This window comes from Diadema antillarum, unplaced genomic scaffold (genome assembly GCF_040938485.1).
Source record: "Diadema antillarum isolate AM-2024a unplaced genomic scaffold, OU_Dant_1.0 scf00000023, whole genome shotgun sequence".
Taxonomy (NCBI): domain Eukaryota; kingdom Metazoa; phylum Echinodermata; class Echinoidea; order Diadematoida; family Diadematidae; genus Diadema; species Diadema antillarum.
In genome coordinates this window covers 777,483-795,803 of record NW_027270912.1, presented here as the reverse complement: position 1 = coordinate 795,803, position 18,321 = coordinate 777,483, and the positions used below count along the sequence as shown (strand labels likewise).

The 18,321-nt window shown below is 40.2% G+C and overlaps 1 protein-coding gene across 1 annotated transcript in view; it reads left to right on the top strand.

The window, feature by feature from the left end:
- The window catches only part of LOC139732167 (uncharacterized), a 35,666-nt gene extending 20,217 nt beyond the window's left edge, over positions 1–15,449 (top strand). The window contains exons 13-28 of the mRNA XM_071643040.1: positions 810–961; positions 1,989–2,221; positions 2,800–3,012; positions 3,294–3,420; positions 4,422–4,526; positions 5,458–5,606; positions 6,228–6,410; positions 7,310–7,436; positions 8,185–8,415; positions 9,114–9,270; positions 9,718–9,903; positions 10,845–11,008; positions 12,327–12,572; positions 13,325–13,351; positions 14,135–14,325; positions 15,078–15,449. Of these exons, the coding sequence (XP_071499141.1) occupies positions 810–961; positions 1,989–2,221; positions 2,800–3,012; positions 3,294–3,420; positions 4,422–4,526; positions 5,458–5,606; positions 6,228–6,410; positions 7,310–7,436; positions 8,185–8,415; positions 9,114–9,270; positions 9,718–9,903; positions 10,845–11,008; positions 12,327–12,572; positions 13,325–13,351; positions 14,135–14,325; positions 15,078–15,449 (2,863 nt within the window). The remainder of the gene's footprint in view (positions 1–809; positions 962–1,988; positions 2,222–2,799; positions 3,013–3,293; positions 3,421–4,421; positions 4,527–5,457; positions 5,607–6,227; positions 6,411–7,309; positions 7,437–8,184; positions 8,416–9,113; positions 9,271–9,717; positions 9,904–10,844; positions 11,009–12,326; positions 12,573–13,324; positions 13,352–14,134; positions 14,326–15,077) is intronic.
- Positions 15,450–18,321: the final 2,872 nt, after the last annotated feature.

Below are 18,321 nucleotides of genomic sequence, written 5' to 3'. Positions count from 1 at the left end.
AAGGCGATTTGGTCTTTAGGCGTAAGATTTTGGCCAACTTTTGAGATTGACATCCCACTTTTCTCTTCAAAAATCCACATTTTGTAGGTTGTATTTCGAAATGTTGTTGATATCAATCAGAAAATAGAAAATTTCCCCTACAACGTGATACCAAAATGTCAATTTGGTCCCTGAGGTAGGTCATTTTTTGACCTTTTTCGGGCTGTAGCGCGAAATCACATTTGCCGAGAGCGGGTCTCTCATATAGCCGTACGGCAAATCAGCTCATACACATTTGGTGACGTCGCTCAAATCCGCTGTTTCTTGTAGCGAACGGAGCTACAACTCCTAAACTCCTAATCAATTTTACGTTATCAGCTGCGGTTACCATTGGTGGAACCAGTTGGACTTTGAATGGCTCTCCTACTCCATATATCCAGTGAGTTTAATTTTTCGCGAATCGTCTCTTCCTGACATATTCGCGAGTAGTTAAATTCGCGATCATGGTGTAAACAGCAATGGACGAAGAAATGAACGCGTGCACGCCTTATCCGTACCATGCCGGGATCAGAGTTGATATTTTCGCGCGATTTAAAATTCGCGAATGGCACCCTACTCGCGAAATTCCAGAAAATATAAACCCCGCAAATTATATGAAGTATATCCAGTATTTTGACAGACATGGTATGAGAGATATGAAAGAACAATGCACGTAGTAATTTACTGCCCCTTAAAAAAGAAGAGTACAAACTAGGCTCTTTTCCATTACCAGTTCCACTCTCAACATTGGCGCTGATATTCAAATAAATAAACATTGATTCTCTTCACAGATTCGACCTGGTGGCCGATATTAAGTTCTACTCCGAGTGCGTGCCGGCTGGTGAGACGCTGATCGAATGGTCCGTCAACAACACCAACGTGGCCCTCAACCTCTTCACCATGTACACGCGATCGCTCCGGGTAGAGTCCGGAACACTCCCGGGTAAGCAGGAGTTTTTCCCTGACACTCTAAAATCATCCTCATCACAATTCCTCCTTTTTCAATGCACTTAATTACTGTATAATTTGTTGTTTTAATTCCAAAAAAAAGACAAACAATCATGGTCTCGATATCACAAACACTTTATATTCTACAGGGGAAATATGATTGTGGTGCGAAATGAATATTTCGCTGATTAGACAGAAGGATTGGCTGCCATTTTAAGGCGCCAATAATGATAAATGTTACCATTTTTTACTAAAGCTTTCAGCTCCCTATCGGGTAGAAATGTACACACCTCAGTGGAGAAAGCATTGTGGATAAAGTGTTTTCACAGGGACGCGTTATCGGCCATATTCCTTTTTTTTTTCTCCCTCTTTCTCTGAGACATAGCGTTTGTTGAAAATTTCATACAGACACCAATAATCGGAGAATATGTGTTTTCGTACATCCTATGCCGATGAGAGGTTGCTTGGAATTCAGTTTCTCTGTAGACCTGACAGAGGTCTACAGAGGTCTACTTTGTGAATTCACAAAGGTGGTACAATCTTGTCCATCGATTATACCATGGACAAAGACCATGGAGCGCCAAGTGTCGCATGGAATATTTCGTTACGAAATCGGTTATTTCGTCGACGAAATTACTATTTTGTACGAAAGGATAATTTCGTGAACGAAATGGTCATTTCGTTTGATGAAATGACTGATTTCGAAACGAAATATTCCATGCGACACTTGGCGCCCCATGGTCTTTGTCCATGGTTTAAACCATAGACGAGATTCCACCACTTTCGTGAATTCGGGCCATAGCGTTTGTTGAAAATATCAGACAGACACCAATGATAAGAGATTATTTGTTTTCATACCCCGCGTCGATGGGAGGTTGCTTTCAATTGAACAAATAATCTCACGGCATCTCGCTCTCAGAAATCCTATGTTAGTAGCTGCAATCGTCGTACAGATCCTTTTGGTTGACTTGCTGAATCCTTCTCTTGATATTCATCGATATCATTTCTTCGTAATCGTAAAGGTGGTGAGTTCATCATGTTCACGGTGAGGGTGTACAAGTCCAGCTCCCCGAACGACGTCACGGAGACCTCCATCATCGTCACCACCCACCAGTCCGACCTCATCGCCGTGATCGACGGTGCCAAAGAGTTCATCGTAGGTCGGGACAGTGGCACCGTCAGCATTGACGGGTCGAATTCCATCGACCCCGACGAGCAGGCCCGCCCTTGGACTTACGTCTGGCTGTGTGAACAAGTAGGTTGAATTGAACTTTTCGGCTTCTCTTACAGCAGCTGTACAGGTTTAGAAATCTTGCCCAGCATGATGCTCAATTTAGCGTTCAGTTTTGTCTGTTTGTTTGCTTGTTAGTTGTTTGTATCATCGATAGGAAATTACGAATTTACGCATGGAGAGAGAAAGGGGGAGAAAGAGAGAGGGAGAGAGCAGAAAGAAAGAGAGAGAGATACGGGAAGAGGATGAAGACAGTAGTTACCATGTGACACCGGAACTAGAGTAACGTGTTTGATGAATGCACGTGCTGCGATATTGCCAGCAGATTGTGCGCAGTTTTCGTAACTTGGAGAGAGGGACGCATAATGTGGCAAACAGGACATTCGATTTCGATATCAACTTTTTGGGGGGTTTGTTTGTTTCTGCTTTTGCTTTTCATTCGAAGTGAATATCATGTCAACGGGCACCAGTTCGCAGCATTCACAACCCACGTGCGTTCCAATCGCCCTTCTTAATTTTGGAGATGTGTGGTATCAGTGGTTTATTTTTTTGGCACTGAATCATACAACAAGGAACTTTCCTTGTCTCTTGCCTCGCTATAGATAACTGACAACAGTGCGTGCTGGTCATACGACCCCGACCTCCTGGGCACTTTGATCGTCAACGAAACCAACTCAGGCGACAGTGGTCTCGTGTTCGACGCCCAGGCGCTCCAGGCCGACAAGACCTACGAATTCACGCTGGTCGTAAGAAAGGAAACGAGAACCGCCCAGACAACGATCACCATCATGGCTGTGAACGGAGATCCGCCAAAGGTAAGATGTTGCTTCAATTCAGGCCTACATTTATCATACTACACAGTAAAATCATGTTAAGGAAAAATGCATGTGACCCTCTAAGTATAATTTTGCAAGAGAAGAACCAAGAAGATTTAGTAAATTGTGGATGAAAATGATGTTGATGACAGAGAAGAAAAGGAGAAATAACAAAATGAAAAAAAAAAAATTATAGGAGAGAGAAAGGAAGAAGACAATAAAAAATGAGCTGCTTCATTTAAAAAGGAAAACCCTCTGGTTTACGTTATTAACTTCCACAGGTGATCTTGACCATGGACGATGAGGATGGCGTGATCAACGACGACGCCTCGGTGGAGTTCGTGGCATTCATCTATCACAGCTCAGATCTCTCCACGGTCAACTGGGCAACGGTCGACACGGTCTCCGGTTCGTTTTCATGCCGTCATTTCGAAGATTGTTTTTTTTTTATATGAATCCATGAATGGCAACAAATACTGGCATATCATTGCATCATACCTCATTTAAAACTACAGGGTCCTATTCTATCATAAGATAAAATCGATTTTAGATTTCGTTACCACACAGTCTGCCATAGACTTACAGTTGAAATCAACTTTATAATCAATTTTAACTCTTCATAAAACAGGGCCCAGGTATGTCAGGTTTTCTTATCCAACGTGTCACAAAATTTGAGACGAAATTTAAAATCTTGCTATCACCCTTTACGATTTTTAGGCATTTTCCTCTCGCCTTGTTTTCGTTGTATTTCACGATGCAGATCATAACAAAGGGTCAGCAGGTTGAATACAGTAGTATTCTGTAGGTTAGGGAAGTTTGTTCTGTTCATCCATGGTAGTCGACAATTTACAGACATGTATACTGTAGGCATTACAAGAAAATCAGAGGGCGAGTATATAGACGCCGAGGAAACACTGCTCGCAGACCTCCGCCAAGCTAGCAACTCATTTTCACCCATACATGCATACAATATCCCAATATAGAAGCCTTTATTTTTATGTAATCATCTTCAAGCCGCGCGGCGACGCGACGTCTCGTTCGAGCAGAGCACGCGGTTTTAATAGTGCATGTATGCAGGTGCAGTTTGAACTCCGAAGTTCATTGACCTTATATGCCAAAAGACAGAAAAACCTTTCAAAAACCCGTAAAAATTCCCAGATCGTCCAAAAAATGTAACAATCCATTCGGACTGTTCCTTGTGTCATTATCGACTTTTCCTGCAAGTTTCATTTAAATTCGTTCACAACTTTTGGAGCTATTTTGCAAATAGACAAACCAACGCCATGATCAAACCTCCTCTTTCCTTAGCGGAGGTAGAAATGCAAAACAAAGAAAGAGAAATCAATAGCGTTCCCCTGTCTTGCTTGAGCGTATTTCCATCACTCTTCATCTTGCCTCTCGTTGCCTAGGTTACGGTTACTTGGATTTGACGGACTCCAGCAACCTCCTGGCCGATGCTCAGGTCCTTGACGGAGGAGACGGCTTCTCCGTAGCAACCATCACCATCGCTGGAGGTAGGAACAGGGAGAACTTTTAGATGTTCCCTGAAGGAGACAGTTCGCATAGCGTATAGTGAATGTAACGGTGTAGAGTTAACTTACAGTTCAGTTCACCATGTGAGTAGATATGAAAAGGCCGTTTTGGGTAGAGAGAGAAAAACGTAAGAGGAATACAGTCTAAAGGTTAGGTAAAACAAGAAAAAGAAGAGAAAGAAAGAAAGAAGTAGAGAATCGTGGGAAGGAGAAAAGGAAAAAAATGAAGGAGACACTCCTTCTTGGAAGTGTATAAAGAACTGTGGATACACCGGACTACGTCTGTTTGTGTTGAGCGAAAATGAGTAAGAATGAAAGTAAGAAAAAGAACCGACAGTAACAGTTGTAGTAGTATAATAGTAGTGGTAGTAGTAGTAATAGTAGTAGTAGTAGTAGTAGTAGTAGTAGTAGTAGTAGTAGTAGTAGTAGTAGTAATGATAATGACAATAGTAATAATAATAATAATTGTAATAATAACGATTATGATAATGTCTTATTTACCCAGGGTAGCCTCTTCATTGTTGCCACCGCTCTACCAGAGGACCCTGCTATTATCATAACCCTATCGTTGCCAGGTACCCATTTATACACCTGGGTCAAGAGGGACATAGTGGGTAAAAACATCTTGTCCAAGGACGTAAGCACTGGGCGGGAATCGAACTCCGGTCCTCCGATTAGGGTCGGGAGACTTATCCCCTATACTACAGCGCCCCACAATGATAAGATGATGAGAGAGAGAGAAAAAAAAAATGAATGGAAGAATGGTAGAGAGAATGAGAAGGGGAGAACAGGGGAAAAAAAAGAGTTTTTATTGAAGTGTGTTCATTTGCTTCTTTTCCAACTGTCTTCTTTTCCTTCCTTCTTCTTTCTTTTTTTAAATCTCTTATTCCTTTTCTATTTTTTCCGATCGTAGACGTTGTCGAGCGTGGAACCAACTATGCCATCTCCCTCAATGTCACCGATGTCGACGGGCAGTACAGTACGGTGAAGACCTTTATCACCGTGAGATCGGGACCGACATCGTGCATTTTCAGCGTACCGAACTACGAAGAACTGAACGAGGTAAGACCCATGAAGGAGGGTGTTTTTTTTTTCGCGCCACTTCCAATCCCCAATTATTAGGCCTAGTGGTAGATTAAGAGGGGCTCACCAGGCGCTCCCCCCCCCCTCTTTACTTTTTTGTCAAAACAAAAGAAATTAAAGGAAAAACAATGGGGGCGTGCGCCCCCTTTAATTTTGTAAAGGCGTCACCCCTTTACAGAATTCCTGGATCCGCCCCTGAAGCCCACCAGGCTACTCTTCCGGTTGTTGTCAAAAAATACACTTTTGCTTGAATGAGAGAAGCACTCATTATGGATGATTATGAATAATTATGCCTAGATCTTACGTCTTTTAACCTAATTTAAATTCATCGAAAAACTAAGGAGAGGTGTAGCACTGGTAGCAATAGCAGCAGCAACAGAAGCAGCAGTCGTAGTAGTACTGAAAGAAGAAGACACAAAGATTGATACGACAGAGTCGAGAATACAGAGCCAACGGGGTCGCAAGGGAGAGTAGGAGATGAAGGAAGATTGAGAAGAATGAAATTTGAAGGATTTGTCTTTTTTTATGTGTGCAGATTTCATTGTGCGACGGAGGACAATCTTTCAAATTATTATTATTGATGGTTTTTTTTTTCTCCAGGTGACATTTACCACGGAGAATTGCGTGACGTCAGCTGACGCATACCCCCTGAACTACCAGCTCTTTGTCGTGGGAGAAGACGGCAACTACGAGGCCATCAGCGAACAGAATTCGGAGCCCAGCTTCTCCGGAATCGGCAAGCCCAAACTGGATGATAGCGACATACGAGTCTACATTATCAAGGCACGTATAAACTAGGAAGGGAGTAGCTTAATCTCCAAGGAGTGGGAAACGAAAGCCGGAGTGACCCTAGACTCATATATACATATGTACATATATATATATATATATATATATATATATATATATATATATATAGCAACGAAATGATAAATGTAATAATAACAATAATGATATTGATAATAATAATAACAATAATGATATTAATAATAATAATAACAATAATGATAACAATAACAATGATAATGACAATATCAGTAATGGCAATAGTAATAACAAATAACACTTATAAAGCACATAATACTGCCGTTTCTAAGCACCTCAATACGTAGAAAAACATTATTATTATAAAGAACAGCATGTAATTGCCAATATTGTGATGTAAATTGAAATAACAAAAAATGATATTGATATCATCGATAAGTTGTTAGCGATGATTTAAACTCATCTGCACTAACGGCATTTTGAATATGAAAAGGAACTTTTTTCAAAAGAGATGGAATAATGGCAGAAAATGTCCTATCACCATAACGGGTATACAAGTGCGACGACCATCGAATAATGAATGATAATTGCAGAATATAGAGAGGACAGGAGGAAGAATGGATAGATCAGGTTGAAGTGAAGGAGAGAAGGGGCACAGCTGTTCATAGTGTGTGTGCGGTGAACTTTAAATAGCAAATACGTCTCTATAATCGTTTTGCTGGTTGGTGAAAATAAGTTTGGCTTCATTTTATGATAGGTATTAAAGGTGATGACGATAGGGCCAAATAATGGAAAGTGATCTTTTTTATATATATATTTCTAATGTATGGCGATTGTGACGTAAATAATGTTTTTGCAAGGTAGACGTAAATTTTACACGTCGTTCCGTTCTTTTTTTCACAATTGCGCTGTTGCAGGTGTGTGACAAGAATGACATGTGCTCTTCGTGGATCGCCGGAACGAATGTCACCGTCAAAGAATCGTTCTCCGCGAGCGACATTACGAATTTCAAGGCGAATTACGTTAGCGCTTTGTCTTTCGCAGGTGAGCCCGATATCAATCTTATAATGGTTATAATTCTTATAATCCAATTTGGTAATGGATTATTGCAACAATCCTGTACGTGTGTTTCTTACACATGTAATCGATGTGAAAAGCAATAAACCCTACCAAACGGCACACCATATAAAATGGTTACCTCAAAGTTGACGAAGTTGCCTTGTTGTCCAGCTAGGTTTTGAGTGTTCTCGGGTTAAATTCACATATCGCAATTCACATCGTCCTTCAATACATCAACGCTCGATTGACCAATCAGTGTCAGTGAAAGACCATTTCTAGAAGCTGAAGCAATAAAAAAAAAAACAAATGGACAGGTTGAGATCAAAGCAACAAAACATGTGACTCAGTATCTGGCGTGCCTGTCTCACCGTATCAAGCTGCCAAGCTGAGAATTAAATGTTGTGTTTATCATACTGTCCTTTATAGATAGGCCCTACTATTTGTCAATAAAGAAGAAAAAGATAAAAAAGAGTAAAATATCACGTGTGTTGAAGATCCCATTCCACTTCTTCTCAAAGAGCAGGGTGAAGACTCGGTGAAATGGCCCGTCCCACACACACACCCTGGAAAATGGTGGAATGAAAAAAACAATCTGTTGTAGTTGTCATCATTTGACTTCCAGTAGTTAACAAACGATTAACTAACCACACCCAAAATGACGACATAATGAATAACTCCAACCATATCTTCCAAAAAACAAACAAACAAATTTTTCTTTTTACTCTGTAATCAGGCAATCATCTGACTGCCCTCCTCAACAACAATATGCTGGTGACGAAGGTGTCCGGTGGCTCAAGCCGACGTCGTCGTACAGCCTCGGCGTCCACAGACACGACAACGGCAGAGCAGTTAACGCTGATCCAGAACGTGTTGCAAAACACCGTTCTCGACGTCAGTGGGGCCCAGATCCTGATTGATCAGCTCCCGGCCATCGACGCGTCTCTGATGACCCTTTCTGACCAAAGTACGTTCTTTGAGAGGCTCACATGACAGCTCTGAGATGCTTGTTGCCAGAAAATTAATGGCATTGTTTCTGTCATTGGACGATGAAAGTCAGAAGTAGTTTTAAACTATAGAGTTAGGACCTACTCGTTCCTTCAACATAAAGGCGTTTTAAGATAGTCATAGCAACAGAGAATTACCACATTTCTTCTTCAAGTGTGTGCCTGTACCTGAGGAAGTCGGTGAAATTTCATGGGGAGTCTTGTCGTTTCATTCTAATGAGATGAAAATTTGTGTCCCTTGCCGTGTCGCAAATTGGCTGCAGAGCGTCCTCTTTTGGTAGCTAATTGCTTTTGTCGCGTTTAAAAAAAAATGAAAAAGAAGAATGACTCTAGTTTCAGTTTCACTTTTAGTTTGTTTCTCCATTTGTACAAATGAAATCCTTATGACAAAATCGACAATGTTTACGTCAAAATAAATGAAGTAGCTACTTACCGAAACAAAATAATACAAGAGAAAGTACTTTTATGATATACAGTACATAGATTTCATCATATCTTAAGGGTGCAGTGGGGGAGACCTTTTTTGCCACAGCAGTTTCCTTGACTGGGAGAACGACCTCTTGCAGATGTGCTATTTTATGATTCTCCTTAAACACTCTACGAAGTGCGTGTGTAGTGTGCGGCGGCTTTAACACGCTCCACATTTTGTCCCCAACAGATACGTTCCTGACCTACATAACCCAGATCGTCAACGTGTTCATCAACGAAGACGTAGCCATCTCGGAGACCAGCGCGGAGATCGTTCTCAGCCAGCTCGAGGTCATCGGTGAAGGCCTGACCGCTGCCGACAACGAAGCCATGCTGAGCAAAATCTCGTAAGTATCATTGCGTCCCCAAAAATTAGTCTAAAAGAAAAATAAAGAAAATCAAACGAAAATTGAAAACTTGTGGCAGTAGTTGAAACAGTCAAGAAACGACTCCTGCTCTTGGGTGGTATGGTCATCATGTTGTAGGTGTCGCACTTCAAATCTTGATTTTCTGTATTGCAAAGATATTGAATATCGTAACGGAACAAATGTTTCCTCCCGTTCTACATAACTTATCATCGATGAGGTGCCATACACCTGGCGTGTAATGTCAACTTGAGCTGCTGGTCCTGCATCGCAAGTATTCATTTCATTCCTTTCATAGCCATAGATTAACCTGAGCATGAAGGTATTTCTTCCCGAGGACTTGGGTAAATCAAGCACTTATTGGTTTCTTGTTTTGGAGAATGTTATACGATGAAAGCAAATTTCTTCCCGTTTTCTTGGCGCGTGCAGGAATATCGTCAACAAACTCGGCAACTCGCTGAGGGGTGGTTTGACCCTCGGGGCTCCCCGCCAGGAGCTGTCCTCGGGCGATGTGACCGTCGGCGTCCTCCGCTCCCTCCTCACTGGGACCTTCTCATCCACGGAGTCGGGCGCAGGAGCGGTCAGCATCGACTTCGGGTCCGAACTCAGCGCCCTGTAAGTCAATGAGCATCGTTTTTGCCATCTTTAGCTTCGTATCACAAAATCCCATGGTCTTCACGTGCTACAAAAGTCTTATGTGAAAATTCTGAAATGAAATGTTGCACCAACCCTTGCAACATAAACAAAAGAATACTCTTGAAAATGGCAAACCATATATTTACTAAAATGGTCAACAATATAATAGTCGTTTCATGTTCAAACTGTCAATCAGTGCATTCGAGCAGTGATCGCCTCTCTGTCCTTGTCTCTCTTTTTTTTTACGAAATACAGACTAACAACGATAAAACCGTTTTACAGTTTTGATTTTAGGTCTACCACCAAATGTGGTTTCCAAAGATAAAATGCAGATATATCGATGGAATGTAATAGTCAGGGATACACGTTTCTCAGGTTGAACTGAATTACTGTTTTTATACCTCATTTGATTTTGTCAGCCATTTTCATACATTCGTTCATATATGCGTGTTCGTCGTCTATTTGCAATTTTATACATGTTTCTTTTTTCACAAACACTGATTTCTCGGGGTTTACAACCAAACAAGCTTACTTTCATGTAGGTCCCGTCATACTTCTCTTTGTTCAAACCCATTTCGATTTCGACCAGTTTGTCATTACAATTGATGTGTTATTAACATGTATATTGTTTGTTTTTGCACATTGTTTACAAGGTAAAATAACTTGTATTATTATTTCTGATGTAATATTTATATACGAGAAGTATGAAATAAAATAAATTGAATTGGACTTGTATTAAATTGAATTTCTATTTCATTCTTCCTCTTTGTTTTCCTCCTTTCCCTTCGTAATTTATCGTTGTTCTTGTTTTGTATTCATCTTGGGTTCCTGTACCTTTTAAATTATCACCCTCATCACCATCTCCATTTGCTTCTCCATTTTGGCATCGCCATTTTGTTCTGTCTCATTATGCCTGATAGATTCGGCAATGCCTGGACGTGCGCCACGGGGGAGACGTGTTCTGGAGTGACGATCACGTTCTCCCACTACGCCACCACCTACGATCCGTTTTCTGTGGACGCAGACGACGTCAGCAACCGAGCCGCCGATATCATCAGCATCGAACTTTCCAACCCGTCAACAGGTGAGACCGGTCCCATTCCCCCCCCCCCCCCCTCCTTCTCCGTCCGCTCTCTACATAGTTATTGATAATTTTCCCATTTGCCATTGCCGTTGTTATAACCTTTTTCATTTTATCATTTCATTTTCATTTACTTTACTTTCACTTAATAAAGCATGCATAGATGAAAGTGTGAAAATAATATGGCACGTATAACATGACAATGCTAACAGACAAACCAAAGTTATCAAATGAAGGGGTTAATGAGGAGGCAATGGGCCTTTATTCAAAACTGACCCCGGGAAAGACACAGGTGTACAGTGTTTTATCTCTTCTTTCTATAAACTAAACTTGACACAAAATTCGACACACGCATCAAGCACACTCATATACGTATATACACAAACAAACATACAATAGCACATTAACGATACACGAGATGCCATTTTCACAACCCACCGCTATCATGCTAATCTCATATTAATTCAGAATGATATTGTTTAATTCCAGAATACCTTTCAAGTGAAATACACTTGAAAGCTCTCTTAAAATTTTTACCGTCTTATTATATTTCACGTCAAAGTGTATAGAATTCCAGATTTGAGGGCCTTGAAAAAATATTGACTTTTTGCAGGAAGATGTGCGAACCTATTTTACCCAATCGGATTCCCCATTGTATCTGAGATCTAAGTTACGTTTATTTCATTTATTTAATTTCATTTATTGTTAACATTATTAAACGGGTGGCCAACGAAAATAACATCTAAAGTAGATATTTTGTGAATTTATTATACATTTATGTGCTATATAACATTAGGCATTTTCGAATTGTTATTGCTCGTTTCTATACTACCCATATATACTCCAATGTTGTCATCTTCCATTTTTGACATTAAAAAAAACGTTGTAAGACATTGCAAGTCTCATTAGATAGTGGTACTTTCTCTTCTATACATCATTCATATCAGGATGCGAGAATTCGTTAAAAAGTTGTTCGTTTAACCGTATAACTCATGATAAAAAACGTATTTCAATACACAAAAGAGAATGAGATGAGGATGTATTTGTTATCATCATCTCAGTGTCACTGGCGGTAGCAGCAAAATTTTAGGTGTTTTATTAGAATTATTAGCAGTATTGTTCTAATCATTCCTCTAACAAAGCTGTCGTTATATCTGTTTGTACGGGATACTTAAGTACTAAACGTGATCATTGTTGGCAGCGCAGAATGATTTTTCAAATAGGAGTTCTTTTACGAGGAAAATGCAAGTCCTCTAAAGTCGAAATTATTTCAAGAGACTTTAACCTATTCCAAATCTTGCATCGACGCGATTGTTCGCAGGGTCGGCGATCAACGTCACCGGCCTGTCGACTCCCGTCACCCTGACGTTCCCGCTCTCCGTCTCGCTGACTGGTGTCACCTACGACTGCGTCTACTGGGACTCGAGCGCGTCGGACTGGAGCACCAGCGGGATATCGACCACGGAGGTCGACGGGAGCACGATGCAGTGCCAGAGCACTCATCTGACGGATTTCACCGTCATGGGCACACCCATCCCATCCACGGAACCCTCGTCGACGGCGGATCGTAAGCCATTTTGTTGCTTTTTTTCATTAACTCGTCGCCATCCAGATCGGATAACTCACATATTTGATACATGATATTCATCTCTTGCCCGTAAGCAATGGATCCGTTGTATTCAATTCAATTCAGTCTAATTTGCTTTTTACTCTTTTCAAAGGAATTACATATGAACCATTTACCAAAAATACAATGAATGTAATTATACGTTAAAAGGAGATTAAAGGGGTTCCGTGGATTTTCTTTCGTTGTTGAGTTAATTTATCAAATATGAATAGATGAGACGAATGATTAACTTTGTGGCAAAAATGGTGGAATCATTATATTTTCTCTGTAAGAAAGAGGAAGAAGAAGAAGAAGAAGAAGAGACCAAGAAGGGGAAAGAGAAAAATGAAACATTATTACGAGATTGTGGGATATCATACTGTTGCATATCAGATAGAAGAAGGTGCACATACTGCAAAGGGGAAAATGGAAATTCTTCTGAAACTCCAAACACCATCAAGAGATTTCAAATAACATGTAAGATTGATTGCTTGTCTGTCTATCTATTTATCTAGCTAGCTTGCTCTATCTTTATTTCTATCCATCCAACTAGCTATTTATTCATCTAGCTAGCTAGCTGGGCAAACTAACTACTATATTGCTAGCTATCGCCATATTAATACAGCTGTAGGCCCTATGTATGGCAAATTTTATGAAACAATCAGCCAAAAGAAATAATGGACATTTTCATTTCCTGTCATTTCTCTTTACAGCTAATTCCGAAATCGAAGCGCTCACAAGTAAGTGTCAAGCATAACATCTTACTCATTTTCATGTAAAGTCAAAAGGTGTTGTTGCTAAAGATGTTCTCAGAACTTGGCTATATTTCTCTTATGCAACCTTTTCACAGTCCGGTCAATGCAAGTCAGTGATTTTAGTGGAAGTGGTGATAGCCCGTATGCTGTGTTTGATCTGTTTGCATTTCTATGTCATCATTGAAGCATCATGAGTACACCATGTATCATCATAGACAGAGCATACACAAACTCCGAGCTGCCCATAAAGATATACAGAAGCAGTGAGCCCCTTTGATATTCACAACATATTGCTGTGGGGGAAGAAACAAACAAACTCCCCAAAACAGAGATTGCATCACACTCTGCAAATGTCGTGGACGGGATACTTAAAGGGTTGGGGGGAGTGAATGTGTAGTCCCTGGCTATGTAAGGCAAACACCCTCTACAAATTCGTAGGACTGGAACTCTTAGCAAAGATGGGACTTGAAGCCCTAATCTGCCCTGTAATATGCCATGAACGCTGGGAGTCGATGTGTGCAGTCGCAGAATGCTATACTGACATTAATACGTCATGCAATGGATGGTACGTTCGCGAGAATCACAACAAAATCATACCAAACGTCACTCACAATCCTGACTATCGATTACGTGGACCAATTGTTGCGATATATCGCAAAATTGTATTAGTCGTCATGAAACTGATAAACTTTCGTGATACTAGACACATTATATCAAAGATGAACAAATAACAAGTAATTGTACATTACTATCTCCATCTCGTGGTAGACCTCGTTTTATACATCGCCATCGGCTGTGCTGCCGGTTTCGTCGTGCTCATTCTCGTCGTGGTCGTGCTGATCTGCGTGGTGCTCAAGATGGGGAACAACGCGAAGGCGAACAGCAACAACGCGCCGACAGAGAACGTCGAGTCGCCCCGCCACGACCCGCTGCCGCCGAGACAGCCGCTTCCACAGCCGGTGAGTGTGTGAACCGCTAAAGGCTAGCACCTCTCCTCCAATTTTTTTTTTTTTTTTTTTTTTTTTTTTTACTACCTGGTGTATGCCCTCTGTCTTATGGACTACATTTGTATCATGAAATACACAGTTGATGCGTTATTCTGCGTGCCGTTGAATGATTTGAATGAAATGAGATAAAAGTTACAAGGAAACGTGATGCTATAGGGGTGTGTGTATTCATGAACTGAAATTTGCCCGTGAGCGCAATGATGTTCAGAAGTTTGACATATTCATCGTCACATAAACAAACATACAATAAGATGAAATAGATATGATTATATTACCTTTCTACCTACCGTTCTCTTCCATTAATCATAATTGGGAAAAGCAAATAAATAAATAAATAAATGTATATATATATATATAAATGTGTACATATATATATAGCAACGGACCAGGTCTGACGGAAAACAAAACTTGAGCATAAAAGGGGTTTGTTCCGACATTTGACACTATACTTATTCAGTATACATAATTACAAAGCATTGGATAATAGTACTCACAAACTCAAACACTGTTCAGTGACAATGTCTGCATTCAGTCTTCCTCTAAAAAAAAAAAAAAAAACCCACACAAAATCATAATAATAATGGGTGATACTAATCCACAAGCAACGGTCACAGACATTTCTATGATATCTATCGATTTCAGTGGTTACTGTGCTCTAAGTTACTAATTATTGCTTACACCCATTCACCTCACACCTCTTGCAGACTATGATGGATCCCGTCCACCCTGCTTACGTTAGCCCGCACTTCGATCCGCCCCCACAATACGAACAGACCAACCCGTACAACAGCATGCCCCCTCCTCCACCCATCTCCGGTCCTCTTGCCCCGCCCCCCGTTGCGTTGGTGAGCGGGAACCAGCTGAGCCACGCCCCACTGGACACCTCGGCCAATCCGATGCCGTCTATGGAGAAGAAGAGCAAAGCCGCGCCCGACAATTCTTACACCAACTACATGGACGCCGTGACTGGGCGGAGGCCTCTTTCTGGAGGTATGCCCGGCGTGGAAGGAGTGGCCAACTACACAGAGCCGTCGAGACCCGCAAGCCGCGGCACTCTTTCCGCTGGCCACATGTAGAGACTGCCGCGCCGGTTTTCTCTTGCTCAGTCTGTCTATAGCACGAACTCCTTTCCTCCGATTTCAGATTTGATTTTCAAATAAGATGTAATTTCTAATAGCGCATTTTTGTTGATACAAGTTCAAGGAAAAAGAATGTATACAAAAATGCTATTTATAAACATGTATACATGTGAAACTAATGTTTAAAATAACTGTGTTATTGGAAAAGAGAGGCCCATGAAAAAAGACAAGCTGGTAGAAATGGCAGCATTGTCTATACAGGGGTTGCCAATTAGTGTATTAACGATTTAATCGCTGTGTGGTGTTATATTCCCTTTTGAAAACTATATAAAACTGTAACGACAATATTCGAGAAGAGTATTGGACCACTAATGACAAAACACAATTCTAAGAATGTGTTAGTGGGTTGACAAACATGTCCACTTAGGGATGAAATCATTTTGCAGTACCTTTGGACAAAAAAAAAAAAGAAGAATTTTAACAACCCCGGGATTTATAATGTCTGTTTTTATATATATTTACAAATGTAATGAAGATATATGGACACCGTTGTGCGAAAGTGTCTACTTCATTTAGTTGACTACACACAAAATTATTTGTTGTTGTTGTGTTTTAAAGAAAGAAGAGAGAGAAAAAATGGGGCCCTATAAGATTATTTGTAATATAATTATACCGCGATTGTATATTTTCATGAATGGACTACCTAGTACAAGCAAGAGATGCTTTCAATGCTGCCTCGCAGTCATTGTAACCGACAATAATCATGTAACATACCTTTGTGCCTTCTTTTGCGGAATAAATGGCCCTAGGCCAAATCAGTCAACAGATACTTGAATGCATGGGTAAAATGTTACTTGCAGAGACCACAAAAAAAAGAAGCATATCAAAAAGTCCTGGACTTTATCCCGGCCCGTTAGAAGTGCAACTGTAGAATGAAGCAAGATTCATGCTGCTTTGAATTTATGAAATTTCGTAGAGAGTCACTTGCCTAATTATTCGTAAATAGCGTAGGCATTAATATGTACAAATCACCAAAAAAATGAGAGATATTTCAAAATTGATATAGTGGTCATGCTGTGTCTATAGAATGTAGTTTCTAGCAGAGTAAGCAGACGAAAATTCTATTACATTTTACTACATTGCCAGATTTATAAGTCTTAATCATTCTAAACGAACTGTGCAGCTAACCATTTCTTTCTACTCCTATATCACAGCACGAGAAAACTTAAGTGAGAAAAAAAAAGAAAAAACTATAATGTATACAGGATATATTGTGCCACTATTGCTGGTTTATTTGTGATGTTTTTTAGACATTCAATAAAGCTCTGCAGTGAATTAATCATGATTCGTGTTCCCGTTTTGTCATCTTTAGTTTTGTTTTGTATTTTGCATTTATCAAGTGACTACGGTATGAAGACACACGCTAATCAGTCATTTCGATTTTTAAGGGTACGCAATGTTCAGAATTTATGAGTTCACGAGGGCGCCATCTTGTGTTTCTGGTCACAGAGGGCTTTGTGGCCTGTAAATATACCACCTAAGGGTCACTTATATCACCAAACATCTCTTATAGAAACGCTAAGATAGATCCAATGTAAAATTCTTATTGATTTCATGGTCAGTTCTCCTCTACACAGCTTGTCATAATGGGACTGCAGTGTATAATCTGTATAATATATGTATATATATATATATATATATATATATATATATATATATATCATGTCATATCATATCATATATTCTGTAACACATCAGGTAAGGAGAAATCATTTTTCGATAGGGGATTTTAGAGGATATTCAGTTTCAAAAAACAACAAAAAACAGTCCTCAGATATGAAGTTGAAAGCGAAAAACAGTATTGAAATAATTTTCACTACCATGCCCACAAAATAATTATCCCAACTGTCCCTCCACTCTCGTGCCCCTCCCTTTTCACCCACTTTGACACACATAAACACGAATATCTCCATACTCGCCCTACTGTCGCGGACGAGTCAATGTTTCAATACTCATATCAGGAATTAGACGTCATCAGCATATCGCCTATACAAAGAAAACACTCATTAGTGGATAGACCGCGTTGAATTTCAACGAAAAATCCACACGGAGTGCATTAATACTTCCGGTCATGTAGTTTCGGTGTTTTGCTTGCGGTTTGTTTTTGATTTGTTAATGTTTTTATACTATATTTTAAATGTTTCGTATGTTTATATGTTTCCTTTTTGTTTGCAAGTTTGTCTTTTGTCTTTGTGTTTTGCTTGATTGGCTTCTTTTTTTTGGGGGGGGGGTGTGGAGGGATGGGTCAAAATCCAGGAGGTATTCACTTGTTGTGAGTGTGGCTCGATCGATTTGTGACGAGAACCTGTGTGACAAGAGCTTGGATCGAAACACTTGTCAGTCATGCACAGTGCGCTATTTGAATCGCCTCTTTGGGACGACCCTTCTCCCCCCCCCCCCTTCTACCACCACCCCCCCCCCCCCCCACCACTCCCTCTTCTCTCTCTTCCTTTCTCATCTGACTGACCTATATTTTATGCAGCGATGACCCACAATTTTGGTCCAAGTCTGGAAACACTCGCATGAACTGCAGGGAAGTACTGACATGATCTCAATTTTCAATTTTCCGATATTTCATTTCATTTCATTTCATTTCATTTCATTTATTTCCATATTTCTCAATGAATAATAAAAAATACATCAAATGTAACAACATTGAATAATACATGATATCCAGCTACGAGGCATAATATTACAAAATGAAATAGGGCCTATACATAACATCCAGCTAGGAGACATACATAGAATACTGCAAACATATAAAAACATATATAGTGGTTGATCTATAAAAGTTGGAATAAGGAAATGA